Source organism: Oxyura jamaicensis, chromosome 3, assembly GCF_011077185.1.
Source record: "Oxyura jamaicensis isolate SHBP4307 breed ruddy duck chromosome 3, BPBGC_Ojam_1.0, whole genome shotgun sequence".
Classification (NCBI taxonomy): Eukaryota; Metazoa; Chordata; class Aves; order Anseriformes; family Anatidae; genus Oxyura; species Oxyura jamaicensis.
In genome coordinates this window covers 98,739,548-98,756,607 of record NC_048895.1, presented here as the reverse complement: position 1 = coordinate 98,756,607, position 17,060 = coordinate 98,739,548, and the positions used below count along the sequence as shown (strand labels likewise).

Here is a 17,060-nt window from a genome sequence, read left to right as displayed (position 1 = left end):
TTGTATGAACTTTATCTGTTTGAGATGTCTTGTAGACAAATTGCAACCTCAGCTTTGAATGTTCAGCACTTTAACACATCTTAGTTTTATATCAGATGATGAGAAGCACCTAATTCCTGATCAGCAGTGTCAAGTCTGATGGATATGACACAGCTAGGACCACATGGCACCTCTGTTTCCAGAGAAGAATGATTCACGAGGTGTTGAGACTACCCTTCAACTAATTCACTGCATGTCTTCCAATATTAAAAAAAAACAACACAGAGCCAAGACTTGAAAGACGGCAGCCTTTATAGTTGTAATTTTCTAATACTTGACTTTGCAACTTTGTTTTAAAGGCAGATTTTTTTTATTAAAAAAAAAAAAAAAACAGGGAAAGTCCACAAATCTACACGGTTCACTACAGGTTGGTTTCCATTTAAAAAATCTAAGTAATTTAGGGGGGGATTCACCATTAGATACCTGCTGAAAACAAGACACTACCAAATTAATTATCAGGTTTTGTAGGCAAACATGTTAAAGAATAATTATTCATTTTCATTTGACCACTTCTCCCTGCCCCCTCTAACTTCTCCTGCTGAAGTTCTTTTCTCTTCTCAGGACCCTTCTTTGCTTTTATTCTTCCCCATCTCGTAACTCAAAATTCTGGAAGCAATTTTTCACTTTTCATCCAAATCAAGGTGCACCCCTCTCTATGATGAAACTCATTTACAATTAATAAACAGAGAGGAAAAAAAGGCATCAAATGCACAGATTTAAATTAAAGTATTTCTAACATATCCCTACAATATTGGTAGTAATGCAAAGCAAAAAACATACATGCAAAATTAAATGTGTATTAGTGAGTATTATATGTTATTTAAATTCTAATAGAAAAGCACGTAAAATTCTGGCAGCTGTTTCAGAGTGAGCAAAGTCATTGGTCCAAATAACATAAAAGATTTTTCTCTTAATATGTTCTAAAAGATGATGTATCTCTGTTGCCAGCTAACAACACTATCTGCCAAAGCAGATTGTGCTGGTTGTGCTCTTGATTGACTACTCGTAGCAGAAGTCCTAAATATGGATTACTGTACAGGTAATTCTACCTGTTTGCCTCTGCTTTTCCCTCAAGCTGTCAGCTGTGCAGAACTGTGAAGGACAAAACTAACTGATGACATTATCAATAATCGTTTGCATTACACCCTAATCTGTTATACAAATGCAGATTAAATATCCATCTGACATGTTTCAGCATGGTTAAGAAGATCTGTATGAAAACAGAACTGTCTGCACACATACTGTATTACAAATGTAATCTAAACAAAATATTTGATGTTCACTTATAGAGGTGGCAGAATAATGTTTCCATCAGGTCTTCGATTCCAGGGACATGCGATGAAACTAACCTGAAATTTTCACAAAGGAACCCAAAGCTGTGAGAATGTCAATATCCACCTACTGCTGGAACGCAAGAAGGCAAAGGAAATTACATGCAGATGTCTGGCTGCCTTGAGAATGCATTAGCTGGGAATTAGTTAAAATCTTTACATATGAAAGGCTACTCTGTAATGGTAACTGCTATGCACTTTTTATTCAACATTTATACCACTGTGATCCCCAAAAATGAACTATTCAAGTCAGGAAGGTTGTTGAAAGGAAGAATAAAGGGGAGCCAGCTAAGAAAATTAAAACTCCATAGGCAACATGAGAAGTTCTTAAGGCTACCACACTGGAAGCACAGATCCACTGAATGCCACTATTAGAAAGGCTTAGCTAAGAAAAAAAGGAAAACAACACGGCTAAACAGGAGGTTATTAGAAGTAAGGAGTGGTGGACATCATGTTTAAAAAGAAAATGAGAAAAAGGAACATGAGCAAATAAATTTAAAAACTGAATTGGGCAGCAACAATAAATAGAGTTTCAACAATTGCCCAAAAGGACCACAATTAATAATAAATCTTCAAATCTAATCAGGAGCAGGAGGTCTGCCAAAGAAACCACAGGAACAATTTATGATCAAGACATACTCAGAGGAAAGAAGGGTACCAAAGGGAAGATAAATAAACACTTTTCATTAGGTCTTACTGTAAAAAAAAAACTAGAAATGTCTTTTGTAGCACAAAGGATGTATGGATCTGTCTTAATCTGAAATCACTTTAGAAACAAATTGACTAAATAACAGTAGCAAATCACCGGGGTCGGATAGCATTCACCTTGATCTTAAAGGAACTCAAGGATGAAACGAAGTAATAGCACTGGAGTGCTCAAGAAAGCCTTCATATTCAAAGACTACAACACTACAAGTAAAATTCAATTTTTTTCATAAAATGGTTCAATTAAGGTTTAAACTTAAGGCCTGCACTATACAGATGAGAACTGTAGGAAAAGAAGTGTATGCATCTACATACAGACAGTAAGAAACTGTAGCAAAGAACAGAATTGCTAGACACTTGAACCTACCTTGAAAAAGAGAAAGCATTTTTTTAAAAAAAATAAAAATAAAATAACAATGCCTTCCAAATCTGCCAGGAATCGCTGATGTGGTCAACAAGCATGCTAGATTTTTTATTGAAAAAATAACCTTAAAATATTCAAAGACCTTTGACAAAGACTACTTTTAAGGAAACAAAGGAGCCATGAGCGAAAAGCCTTGCACAGATATACTGCTAACTAAAATAAGTTAAAAAGTAGATAGAAAACAAATGGATGGATTGAATGAGTAATTCTCACAATGGGGGAAGGTCACCAGTGAAGTTCCACTGCTGTCTATATTGTAACCTGTATTATTTAAATTACTCACAAAGATATACATATATATATATATATATATATATATATATATATATATATAATTGAAGGTATGAGCAATGAGATTATCTTCAGTGCTTACTGATGTAGGAAGGATGAGTGAACTGAAAATATTTGCAGATCTTATTAAACAGTCATAGGGCAACAAAACAGCAGTAAAATAGTATAGTAGATAAATGCTAGAGAGAAATTGTTTTTCCCATGTACATTATTAAGTACATTTCCAATGTACGTTATTACATACTGTAATGCACATTACGATTGATTCTGAATGAGCCTCTGAATGAGTTTCTACTGGAGACGAGTAAGGTCTAACAAGACCTTACAGTTAAAGTGCAAGGGTGAGACTCTTTATCAGGGAGTGTAGCAATAGCACAAAGGTGAGTGATTTTAAACTAAAAGAGGGTAGATTTAGATTAGATATAAAGAAGAAATCCTTTACTATAAGGGTGGCGAGGCACTGGAACAGGTTGTCCTGAGAAGCTGTGGATGCCCCATCCCTGGAAGTGTTCAAGGCCAGGTTGGAAGGAGCTTTGGACAACCTGGTCTAGTGGGAGGTGTCCTTGCCCATGGCAGGAGGTTGGAGTTAAATGATCCTTAAGGTCCCTTCCAACCCAAACCATTCCATGACTGTAAGACATCACCAATTCATTGTTCAGAAGTAGTCAAAAGCACAAATTAAATTTTTGGAAGTCTTAGCATAAGAATACAGACCAAGCAAAGAACACTATTACAGCAATGTAAAAATCTGAAGTTCACCCCACATTGAATACTGTATACTATTCTAGTCCCCTCATACCTAGAACTGCTCAGAAAGGTTCAGAGAAGGCCAGTAAGGCTGATGGAACACCAGTTGCGACCAGCCACCAACAGGATTTAACTCCAGTCACAAGACCCTTTTGGACTGGACATCCAGACAAATTTTACCCAGTGAACAGTATATCTGTACTGAGAATGCTGTGGGAAATGGTATCAAATGGTTTGCTAAAGCATCATCAAATTATACTAAAACGATCTAGGTTTAGAACAAACAAACAAAAAGTGATTCTTTGTGCAACGTTTGGTGAGAAAAAAAATAAATCTGGATGTTCAAAGTCTACACATATTCATGGGGAAATCAGACAAATATACAAAACTATATTCTGCTCAGGAATAACTTGATGCAGGAAAACTTTTAAAAGAAGTACCACATATTCTTGCCTTATCAGCTTTCCAAGGGATACATCAACAGCTACTGTCGGAGAAAAGATACCGTACTCAATAGATGTTAGGTCTGACTCAGTTCTGAACTCAGAACTCATTTCTTATAAATTAAAAAGTTCATGGCAGCAAAATTTGGACAGAAACCCATACTAGCTTTGCAAGCAATAATGAAAGATATTTTTTCTCTGGAACTTCATGCCAAAACTGAATTGCAGTATTTGTCAGGAAAATAAAGATTTTTCTGATATTACTAATAATTTCATGCATAGGCAAATTAAAACACAGTGTTTATGCCTCAAACAGGCAAACATTATTTTTTTTTCATTTTTAGCTGTCTGCAGGTTATGCATCTTTTTTATTTTCAGACATTTATTTATCATTTGGGGCTAAAGTAAGACATCATTATCAGTAAGAAAAAAAAAAACAACAAGCAGAGCTACAGTTGACTGTATAATAGCTGTGTCATTTTATTATAGGCAAGAAAAACTCTTTAGAAAGTGTTAATAATCATCAAACTGAACAGTAAAGCTGGAATTAATACTTTAATACTTCTTAACTAGCATTTTGTTTTGCTAATTATACACTTGAATAAAATCTAGAATCTATGTAATCCTTCATTTTAAAGGTTTTCAAAGTACTCAGCATGTATACTGTAATGATCAACTAATTCAACAGTTATGTACCTCCTATAGCACAGTGCATAGTAGGGGTTTTTTGTTTTATTTTATTTTTTACTTCTAGGAGACAAGAGAAAGAATAAGTGCCCTACATGGAACTTCAGGATGCACTTGAATAGACAGAATGTAATTACTAAAACTGTAACTGATCAGGATACCAGCATGAACTATTGCTATTTTGGGGGGGACCTTTTATTGTTCCAAGGTGTTGAGGATTCTATTATATATTCCTCAAAGTGATACTGGCTCTGTCACACCTATATTAAGTTCAAGAATTGGATTAACAGCTCTAGCATCAGGATTTTGACGAGCAAAATCATTTGACCAGTGTCAAAAGTACCAGCGACAGAAAGAGAAGGCAGATTTACCCACTAAGTGTTTGACAGGAGGTTTGACCTGCTTGTATGGCCAGCCGATCTTTGATTGGGTAAGCTGGCTGTTTCATTTTGACTTAGTTTACTGAGGAAGAATATGAAGCTTAGAAAATAATTTTCTCTTTGAACGACAAACTGCAAACCTGAAAAGGCTACTACCATTTTCATTTTTGTAATGCTTATATGTTCTACTGTCAATGTAGAGTCCAAATTTTATAACACATTCATTTTCTAATAAAACTTGCAACTAAGGCATCTTTTAGAAGGGAACGCAGAAATACTCATTGCAGAAGTCCAACTAGGACTACAATTTTTCTAAATATAGGAGAGCAATAGGATTTGTATTTTAAACAATATAGCACTATAATAATACGTGTTTCAAGGACATGGATTAACAACAGATCTACTTCATAAAAATGTTGCATTATATGGTGCTTGAAATTTAAGCAAACAGATAAAAATATATTTAAAAAACAAAAAGCTTCTTCTATGTTCATGTTATTTTGGTTGTTTCCATTTTAAAATGAAAATTTTCCTTACAAAAAAACAACAATAATAATTTTTCACAAATTTGTTCCTGTTGTTCAACTATTATTTTTATTATAAAAAATGATTTGTTCAAATAAACCCTTTTCATTTATCCCTAAGCAATGTTATCCAGTCACAGCTTCAGCTGTGGTATCTTCAGATCTCTGAAAACAACTTCCAAATTGGCCAACAACTTCCAAATTAATCAGCATTCCTTTTACCACAGAAAACCTATCTGATTATCCTTAATGGCATACCTGCATGGATGGTTCAGACTGAATTACTTCAGTCAACTGTTCCAACTCTTACCCTGCCAAAGGTCTCAGCTCTTTCTTCTCCATTATATAGAATTTAAAAGCCGGTAATAAAGGCAATCCATATCACTTAATGCACACGCTCAAGTGGTACTTCTGTCTTGTTCAGATGAACAAAAACATTTAAGAATATGGGTGCTAACTGAACTGGTTTACATACGTTCAAAGACAACTGGACTGCATTTAAGAAAGCAGCCTACTTTTTGTGAAAGACTAATATTTACTAGAGTGCTACCTAGGTACAAAACAGATTTCTACAGATTAAAAACTCACATAGCTACAACAGTGGAAGAACAGAATTTAAATTTTTGATTAGAAGCAATATTTAGGTGCTTGATTCGTCTGACCGCTGCTGACCAGTGACCAGTGAGGCAGAAGCTTTCAAGAACTCCAAGAATTCTAGACAATACGTTGAAAAACAGATCCAGTATAAACTTTCAAATATAACAAATGCAGACACCGTATAAAAGAACATCAATACCTGTATAGATTATAGCATATATAGACTAGTTAGTATCCGTAGGTGTAATGCTGCTTATAACAGCTACTGAAATTGAAAACTTTTAATATTAGATTTATTTCCAATAGGCTCTAAATTATTTTTTTGAAATCTTTGCCCCTGGGGGGTGGGGGGGAACCATGAATGGCCACCCTCATTTTAAGCATATTTCCCTAAAACAAATAACCAAACAAAAATATCACTAACAACAACAAAATCATCTTACTATATATGCCTATCTACTGAAAAATAGCTGAAAATCTTATAGTTTTAATAAAGTTTTAAAAATAATAGATACTTTCAAATGCAATTTGGAAAACTATATTATCAAGTACTTGTCTTTTAGGTATGAGATAGCTCCTGACCAAAAAAAAAAAAACAAAAAAAACACACCTTTCTAGATTCTTTTAAAGCACAGTTACTCGAGAGAAAAGTTTCTCTTTAGAAAGGTCTTTTATATCTCTATTCATTCATATGAAGTGGCATGACTGGAGCTTAATGGGCAATGTGAGAAGGCAATTACAGTCCTTATTTTTGTTAGTTAGGTTTTTAGCAAGATTTTATATCCCCTGTAATGCCTGCCCATTTTGTCATTATTACCAGGTTGTTAACACACAGGACCAGCACTTGTGGAAAAGGATCTTTCATTAGGAAAAAATATTATGTATCTCAAGTGAACAATGTACTAAAGGGATTTCAGAAGGAGAATGTGTTTAAAGCACTCCACATACATTGACATAAATGGATATATTTTATGGACAATATTTTCTATCCACAATAGAAAATAAAAGCCAATCTTGGTCAACAATGGCCATAGCAGCAGCTTGCCATCCAAGCCCTTGGAAAACACATAGGGAAAAGGAAGAACAAAAATAAAAAAGTTCAATATGAAGAGTTAAAAGAGAAGTCTGCAAACATGGATGCAAGGGAAGAAACAGCCTGATACAAGAAGGAAAAAGAAGGTACTTAAAGTAACAGCTGTATCTTATCTTTTTTTCAGCAGCTCTTCAAGCTACCACAAGGAAGTTAGGAGATAAACGATCAAAGAAACAGATCCTGTGAGAATGTGAGACCCAGTGAAATGCACAATAAAATGCAGACATTCTTCCAGTTGCTGTATATTCGAGAGGAACAAAAGATGGTGCATGAAGAAGGTTATCTGAAATCCCCCAGGAAGCTTGTCTCCTCAGCAAAGATGAGGATAGACCATGGATATGGATTTTCTCAGCTCGCACTCACTGCCTCTCAATTCCCAGAGCTTCCTCAGCAACTTGAGGAAACATGCATTTGGCATTCTGCCATGTGCTGAGATTTACTCTTCTGCTCACACAACCCCCACTTCACACTGACTGGCAGGACATTTCCACCTTCCCAGTGGTTGCAAGCTCCAGGCAACCTTTTGTCTGTCTCTCTTCCTAGAAATGTGGATTTTAGACTACAGCTGGGGCTGCTCTTAGCAAGATTCTTTCCATGCATAGTTCAGAAGAAATACCATGCCTAGGAGAGGGTGCTCAGCAGCCCTTACAAGAGAAGGTTATGGTTAATCACCTTGTCCAGCAGTTTAGGCATGAAACAACTAAAACCGTACAGCTTTACGTTGGCACAAAGATATATGACATATCATGCAGCATGTCAGAAGAATTACAGTGCCATCATCAAGGACTGGCATACAAAGATTCTTTTTTCCACTACACTTTGAAACTAACTGTCGAAAGAACACTTAACTTATCCAGAAAGCACTGATTTTAAATTGCTTCTTTAGCCACTGCTGTTACTATTTATGTTACCATATGGTTCATAGACTTTATTAAAGACCACAAGAACAAATAAATCTGATGAAATCAGTGGAGCATGAGGAAAACGTAAATTTTAGTTAGCCACTTTGGCCAGACATCTGTGCATTTTCACATGTTGTCAATACTGCCCTCTTACGAACTATAAACACCAGCATCTTATAATAGATCAGATGAACAATCAAATAATGCATTGAAAACTAATGTAACAGCTTTTTCATAGAACAATATTTGGGGTGGGATGTCAATCGAAGAACTTTGCTACAAACAGTATTTGCTATACTGTTGATTATATAACATGCCTAGCCTTTAGAAAAAGGCTTTTGATCAAAACAAACAAAAAGATTTCAAAAACAGCGTTTCTATAAACTTTAGTCCTGAGTCTGTATCATTTTTAAGTGCTTTTATAGTCTTAGAAATAGTTATACTGGTATTAAAATGAAAGTCTAACATCTTGGACAGTGGAATCATGAAGGCAATGGAAATACAAGTCAAAAAATCTCAAAAAAAAAAAAAAAAAGGTGTGAATTAATCCTCTATGGCATCATATAATGCCTCATTCCACAATTCCATGAAGAGGAGGCAGGGAACAGGTAGACAGAGAGCAAAAGATTACTACGAATGGAGAAGAGTTGAAACTTTCAACATTTTGCAGTGCATAGGATGTAATCTTTTCCCCAAAGGAACAAGAAGAGCGAGTGCATCTGTAACAACTGACTGAGGCATGCCAGTAGCTGTCGAATTTCGTACAGAGACAAAGCAGATCTTTTCACATGCTAGCTGAGATCTGGGACAGCTGCAGAGAATCCTTAATAAGTGTGGTATCGTAAGATATTTTTATTGGTTTATCTTATTATAACTGTTTCTATTACTGTAGATCAAAGTCTCTCTCTCTCTTTTTTTTTTTTTTTTTAAGAGTAAAACGAAGTCACTCATTTTATTTTAGCCTGCCAACCTAAAGGAGGATTATTCAGAAAAAAGAATCAGATTGTTCTCAGAGCTGCCTAGCAAAAAGATGAGAGGCAAGTTTCTACTTGCAGTTAAGAAAATTCCAATTGAGTTTAATTGTAAAGAATTTAACAGTAAAAATGATTACGCATTAGAAGGATTACTGCCTAGGGAAGTGATGAAATCTCCATCTTTGGAAATATTCTGAACTTGAATGGACAAAGCCCTCAGCAACATGCCTGGGCAGTTGTCCGGCTCTAAGTAGCGGGTTGAATTAGGTTACCTTGAGAGGTCCTCTTCAATCCAAATTATTCTGTGATCCTGTGATCTATTCCAGTGAAGATGGCTGTGACAAACCCCACAGCAGTTTATTCTGCACAGTGTAGTGATCATATTAAATGTGTCTGAATGAAACAGTCAAAGTCAGTATGAGTTCACAAGAATCTTCAGGTACATCTCCACTGAGTTGCAAAAGGCTTTATGTTGGAGAAAAACTTCCTTTGGTAAGCAGCATGAAGGACCTAGACTGCAACTGACAATACAGAGGACATTGCCTACAGATCTGGATTTCCAGAGTTACTAATAACATACACAGAAACCTGTGGCAAGATATGATTATGAATCTTTTCCCTCATCAAAAAAAGATTTTCAGATCAAAAGGCATTCTGTAACATGAATTATAGCTAACTCCTGCCAGAGCACCTGTTCTTTATTTGAATAATTTAATCTGCATTCACTTTGTGCAACATTTCACATGGTGACTGCTGTTTTGACAAAGATGAACAGCAGAGCTTGCATCCATCATTATCCAACACAGCATCACTGCAAATGCTCATTTCTGCTGCAGGTATTCTGCCTCTAGCTTTTAAAGACTTTAAACTGCCATACAACCTCTCCCAGTATATTCGATTGCAGTTCACTGATCTTGACAGTCTGCCACGTCTCCACGTACAATAGATCAAGTGAAACTTTAATAAAGGATACATATTTGTGTGTATGCCTGGTTTACCACGTAATAACATCAGTGTTGTGCTGCCTTTCCTCTCCATCTTGCTGGTATGAATGCTCATCCTCAGCTGGACTCTCCTTCAAAAGATTATTTTCCAGGGATATCCATAGTCTACTTTGCATTCCTCTGTTTTGTTACAGTTATTTTTCTTTTAATTTAAGCTACTTTTTTTAATCTTTATTACTAAACTGTTTTTTTTTTTTTTTTAAACATGCTGATGAACACTCACATTCATTATTTATTTTGTGAGCCGAAGTCTTAACTGTTCTCAAAATGACAGCAGCTTGTGAGCTTTCACAATAAAGATCCTAATCAATTACTTGATTGCCTTTTTTTTTTTTTTTAAGGTATCTAGGTCACTTAGATACCTATTAACATTTATATTCACAACTTATTAAAACAAATAACAAATGGTTAAATAATGCATTTTCTCTATACAAACAATTTTAGTTTCCAAAGGAAGAGTCTTCCTTTAATCACCCACTTGATGTTTCAAAATATAGGAAAAAAAAATAGCTGTTTTTAAAAGCTCTTTTGCAAATTATTTCAGACTAAAATACCATACCAGTGATGGCAGAACAGGCTCTGGGAAAATACAGTAGTTAACGGTAATTATCTAGGCAGAAACAAAATGTACTTGGGTTAAAAAATAAACTTTGGCCCTTAATGCCTGTTCTCTAGAGGTATGCTAAAATAACATTCTTCTGTGTCCTTATTAGCATCTAAGTTATAAAGAAAAAGACACAGCCATCTCATCAAGGATTGAAATAGTACTTTATGGCACTGTTTCTATTTTTTGAATTAAAAAACTTGCAATCCTTTTTTTTTTCCTCTCCTTTTAGAATCAAATCAAATCGAATAGTTCAGTTGAAAGGTACCTTATTCACCTACCTCACTTTATTCTGTCAAACTCCAGCTAAGACAGGACTTGTGAAGCTGGACAATTGGGTACTCAGGATGCAAAGGTTTTTGTCATTCTAATTCTATTAGCTTCACACAAGCCTCTGAAAACTCCTCTTCCCACCAAGAAGCCAGAAGCCTGCCTCAGAAACCTGCCAGTCCACTGACCAAGTCAGAAGCGTTTCAGCTCTGTGAGAGGGAATCATTGTAAAAAGCCAGATACATTTCTTTTTCTTACTTTGCAAGTAGAATTGTCAGGGAAAAAGAGATGCAGAAATAGAATACAAATTAAAAGAAAAAAAAAATGTTTATGAAAAGAAATGCATAAAACTGTGGGCTGATAACATGAAAAGGATGGTTGAAACACATGGAAGAAAAACAGAGTACTAAGGATGGGAGTAAGGCATTGTGAATGTGTAAGAAACTAGTTTTAACATGGTAAATGACAAAAAGTTATAGAAAAATCATATTATGAAAAGAAAAAAAAAAGAATGCTTCCCTGTTTCTTCTTTAAGTGACGATGGATCTTTCCCTGGATTTCATACAATTGATTCCTTTCTGTGAGTATTATTAAACTACACGTCAGGAAAAAAATCTTTTGTTGAAAATACTTAAAAGTTAATTATTTTTTTTTTTTTATATATATATACCAGTTCCATCAGTATCTCCATGCTTCGTTTGCACACCAGTGCTGATGCACCCTTACACACTTCTACTTCCTATGAGTCTGAACACCCCAAACACAATAGTCACGACGATTTGCTTAGAATGTTTGGATTTTCCAAACTTGAATTCATGAAATACATTTTGATGGAAAGATCAGATATTTAATAATAAAGAGATAAATATTACATATAATCTGCTTTATCATTCTGTCCTGGTTTCAGTTAGGACAGTTATTTTTCCTCCTAGTAGCTGGTAGGGTGCTATGTTGTGGATTAGGATGAGAAGAGTGCTGATAACATGCTGATGTTTTAATTGCTGCAGAGCAATGCTTACACTATGCCAAGGACTTTTCAGCTTCTCGCTCTGTCCTGCCAGCGGGCAGGCTGGGGGTGCAGCAAGAGCTGGGAGGGGACAGACCCAGGACAGTTGACCCAAACTGGCCAAAGGGGTATTCCATACCATCTGACGTCATGCTGAACAATATATAGGGGTGGCTAGCCAGGGTGGGGGGGCCGGCTGCTCAGGGTTGGGCTGGGCATCGGTCAGCGGGTGGTGAGCAATTGCATTGTGCATCACTTGTTTGTACATATTATTATTATTATCATTATTATTTCCTATCTTAATAAACTGCCTTTATCTCAACTCACAGGCTTCACTTTCCCGTTTCTCTCCCCCATCCCAGAGAGGGAGGGGGGAGGGTGAGCGAACGGCTGTGTGGTGTTTAGCTGCCGGCCGGGTTAAACCACAACACATTCATAAATGTAGTAATACATAATCAAACACTGAAAAATACTATATTCCACAATTGTTCCACTTCCAGTGGAACTTGTCTACTGTGGAAAACTTGAAAACTAAGGAAAATAAACAGTTGCCTTTACACCATTTGCTTCTATACACATCTTGAATTCCAGAAACCATGTTCTTCTTTCTCATTACTGTACATCCAAGTCAAACGATAGAAAGACAGCTCTACAATTTCTCATCACATGTGAAGCTTTCTCTGTGCATAAAAATAGCACCGGAATGAATGCAGGATGGCATAGTATGGAATAAGTTAAGATCAAGATGATGCTAGTAAAAGACAGGTATTTTACAGTGACAGCCTTTTATCTGTACAATCAATATGAGATTGTTGGGAATAATCTGTACTGCTGAAAGCCCAAACCACCGCAGTACCTATGATTGCTGGTGTCTGCAACTCCTCAGCATTCATTGCTGCATGGGGCCAGCTGAGATCTGAGTTAAGCATCTGCAAATCCTGTCCTCAGGCTCAATGAACCTGTAAACTAAACTGGGGCTGGAAGAAAATGTTGTCCTACAGAACTGTCTGGAGACCAAAGTAGTATCACAAGTAGACACAGAGGAAATTTTTCAATTTCTCTGTTCACTTATATCCCACCTAAGAAAAAAAGTTATTCTAAAAGCAAAATCTTTCTGAATTCCTTCTATGAGTTTGAGAAGACTACAGAGAGAAAACAAACATGTTTATTTCTATTTTTGTTGCCAAGGAACTAGTTTGATGAATGGCCATGTGCAAATACAGATTAACTATGAGTAACTAAGAAAGAAAAGTATAGGAAGAAGGAGAATAAATCAGTCAGACAAAGTGATTGTTCATGACTGCCATAGAACTGACTTTCAAGTTCAGTTTTCTATTAATATTTAGAATCATACAGACGAGGGATGAAAGTTATTTTCTTGAACCACTTGAAAAGTAAAGCATTTATCTCTTTTGAATTTAGCTTGTGTAGCTATAAATTTAAGAGTTCAGAATTACCAAAAATAGCTGTAGAGAACAACCAGCTATTTCAGCCTGATTTCAATTTCTTCTTTTGAGCTCCTATATACTATTCCTACACTGTAGGTTCACGTTAAATGGCCTACACAGGGTTCACGTTAAATGGCCTTTATTTTAAATGCTAATTCTCCAACAGTTTTTATTTTGTTAAATATAGAAAAAGCAAATATTGTCTTGAAGTCATGACTTAATCCACTTTTTCTCATGAAATTTTGACAAAAGAAGCGCACATGGATTGACTATAACACTTTCAGAGCCTGTCTTTCTGTTCTGTCTTCCTCCAGGAAATACTATTTAGGATATCCATAAAATGTAGAAGTAAAGAGAATCAGAATCATAATCCACACAAATTTTGACACTTTTAAGTCAATATGTGGGTTAACCATTCCTTCTTTGTTTTTTTTACGAGACATCAATGAGTTATGATTAATAAAGTTTGGATACAACTTTTCCTCAGACCCAGTCAGCCTGTGCTGATTATTTCAGGAATTAGCCTAAGACTAGGTAGGATAGAATTTCAGATAGTTTCCTATGAAAGGAAGTTTATACACAAGAATTTAAATACCACCAAGTCCGGTGCGATCATATACGCTTATATGCACAGATACAATATATTGTACAACATACAATATATTGCAGCCATTCACATATTATTATAATTATTGTAACATTAATTAGTATAAAACTTAACAATATCAACAATGTCTGCAGTTAAAAGCTGCAGCATTTCACATTTCCCAGTGAAGTACAAGGTATATGCAAGCTGATTATTTTTGGCTGAGGTTTATATTTATTTCATCAAACCAACCAGCATGTGACATGTCTCTCACTTCACTGAGTGGTCTCCCACAAGCTGCCAACTCATGCAACTATTTTATTTTTTTTTAAAGAGCATGTCATGTTCCATTGAGTTCCACAGGCAAATTTTGAAATCAGTACAAAATGCTTCCAACCACTAAAAGCTGTTTGTTTCAAATTAATTTTTGGTGCGACATTAGCCATATATATATATATTTACTGTGACAGAAATAAAATGTGTTTTTGTGGTATATAAGCAGACTCTCTCTCTCACACACATATAATTGCACATATATATATCTGTGTATGTATATACTTATACTCCCTATATACTTTTTGACTCCTGCTTTTCAGCAGGGTATCACAAGCACACTTCATGTCTTCTGGTGCCAGATTTTTTTGGCTTGTATGAAATGTGCAATACAGCAAGCAGAAAGAAGATTCCGTCTTGGCCCTCTCCAAGGAGGTGCACTGCCATGCGTTGCTCATCCTAGCGAATACCATTACAGTTCATGAAATTTATTTCACTCAATAACATTTGGGATACCTATATTTAGTTTTTAGAGGAACACTGTTTATATGAGGAAATAAAATACAGTGTCTGGGAACACCCATAACCTAGAGAGCATTGCTGTATGTCTTATGCAAAGTGCTACTTGTTTTTATAGTGACATTATGAAATGGTGATACAGAAGACTCTTCTGTAGGTTAGGAGTGCAAAATGTTTTTGAAAAAGCACCATAACTGAATTTGGAAGAAAAGGCAGAAAGACATATATATATATATACACACACACATATATACACACACACACAGGCACTGATTAAACCCAATCTCTGTCTAAAAAATTGAAATAAATGTCTGTCAAGTATTCTCTCAGCCACCTCTGTGCCCTCATCTGTGAAGGGATAACAGACATGTCTTAGACAACTGCCCATACTTGATACTCCAATGGAAAAAAACAAAACAAAACAAAACAAAAACTTTGGTAATACTTTGGTGTATTAGTTTCTCTTAAAATGCCTTCTATAGGAAATATATATATTTTTTTTCTTTTTCTTTTTTTCCATTTAATAGCCTAACAATATTTGATGGAAGAATGCTGTATTCTCATCATTTGTAGATATCTTCTCTACTGTTAAGGTTATATTTGTCAGAATAAGGGACATATACCACTGGTAAAAAAAAAAAAAAAAAAAAAAAAAGTTTTTGCATACAAGAATGCAAGTATGCACAAAAACCAACTCATCATTACATATTTCTATTACCCAATAAAATGTCTGGCACTCCAATACCATAATCTGATCTCTGTAGAAGATACTAAAGTGCAGTCGAAAGCACAGAGATATAGAAGCACTTACATTTGCACTGTGATCACTTCCACTAACACAGACGACATCTTGTTTTTGAATTGTTAATACCTCTTTCGTGAGCTTCAGTCGGATGTCATAAGCATTTTCAGATACTTCGTCATACAACAAAGCAATACCAGTTTTAGTCTGTGAAAGCAAGGCACAGAAACAAAAGTTTAAGTATATGAACATTTTTTAATGATAAATAACAACCTCTATCCCATTCAATGCATAAAACACATATAAAGAAGCATTGTTTACAGAAAGTGGAATACTGGTCTGCTATTCAAGCTCCAAATGGATTAAACATAAAAAGCCTCTTCTGTGCTGTAAAAAGTGGGGTAAATTGACTTTGAAATAGGCATTAATACATAAAACAGTACATTTGTACTGTTCCACAAAGGAATGTTGTTAAAGTACGTTCTATTTGTTTTTAATTCTATGACTTACCAAGAAACAGTATTATAAGCGGATAGGTAATGTATGCATAAGTGTCCGTGAATACATTTTCCTGTTCCACAGCAACGCAGAGATGCGCAATACTACTTCTGACTCAGAAATGTGCCTTCCACTGTGTGAGAAAAAGTTCTGCATCCTTTATAAAAGCAGCCTTGAAGACAAGGAGTTTTATTATGGTTCAAAATTAGGTTTTCATATTTTGAAACACACAAATATTCATACTGTAACCACATATATATACAGGTGCTACAGGGCTTCCATTTGTTTATTTCAAGATAGGCATATATTTTCAAAGTTACTACTGGACTATTAACGAGTAAACTCTTTTGGATAGTCAAGTATTTTGGTATTTACAAGGCTTTCTCCATGAGAAGTTGTAAATACGATCTGTTTTAATTTTTGGTTTATTCGTTTATGTGCAAATTTACCATTAATATTCAGTCAGCTATTTCCTTAAATAAGAAATGGGGATTTAGGACTGCTTACAGCTATTTGTTAAAATAGGAAGAGCAGTGCAATTTCATAGCTTTATAGTCTTTTCACAGAATAGGAAAAACAACAGATCTTCTCTGAAAGAGATGATCATATTTAAGAATAATATTTACTAGTTTATAGTGTATATAACAATATTATCAGATCACTGTACTTTATGCAAATGAAGAATAATCATGCCTAATTTAAGGTTTAGCTGCAGCATTTGTTTTCAAAAGACTGCTCTAAATTTCATTAAATATTAGATTACATAAAGAACCGAGTAATGAATTAAAGAAGAAACATGCCCTCTGTACTTTTAAGTCCTTTGATTTAAAAGTAAAATCAAACACGGAACATTATCTTTATAATACTATTCTCATTTCCTCAGAACCAAGGAGAAAGGTCTGTGGTGTCTGTTAATAAAAACTTTTGATCTTTAAAGGCAATTTAAACTTAAGGCACTTAAATACTTAAATTC

General features: G+C 35.1%; 1 protein-coding gene across 7 annotated transcripts in view; it reads right to left on the bottom strand.

Annotated features, from left to right (window-relative positions):
- Window positions 1-17,060, bottom strand: part of SNTG2 (syntrophin gamma 2) — a 271,731-nt gene that overhangs the window by 136,643 nt on the left and 118,028 nt on the right. For all 7 annotated transcript variants that reach the window (XM_035322208.1, XM_035322209.1, XM_035322211.1 and 4 more), the window contains exon 2: window positions 15,659-15,796. In XM_035322208.1, the coding sequence (XP_035178099.1) occupies window positions 15,659-15,796 (138 nt within the window). The remainder of the gene's footprint in view (window positions 1-15,658; window positions 15,797-17,060) is intronic.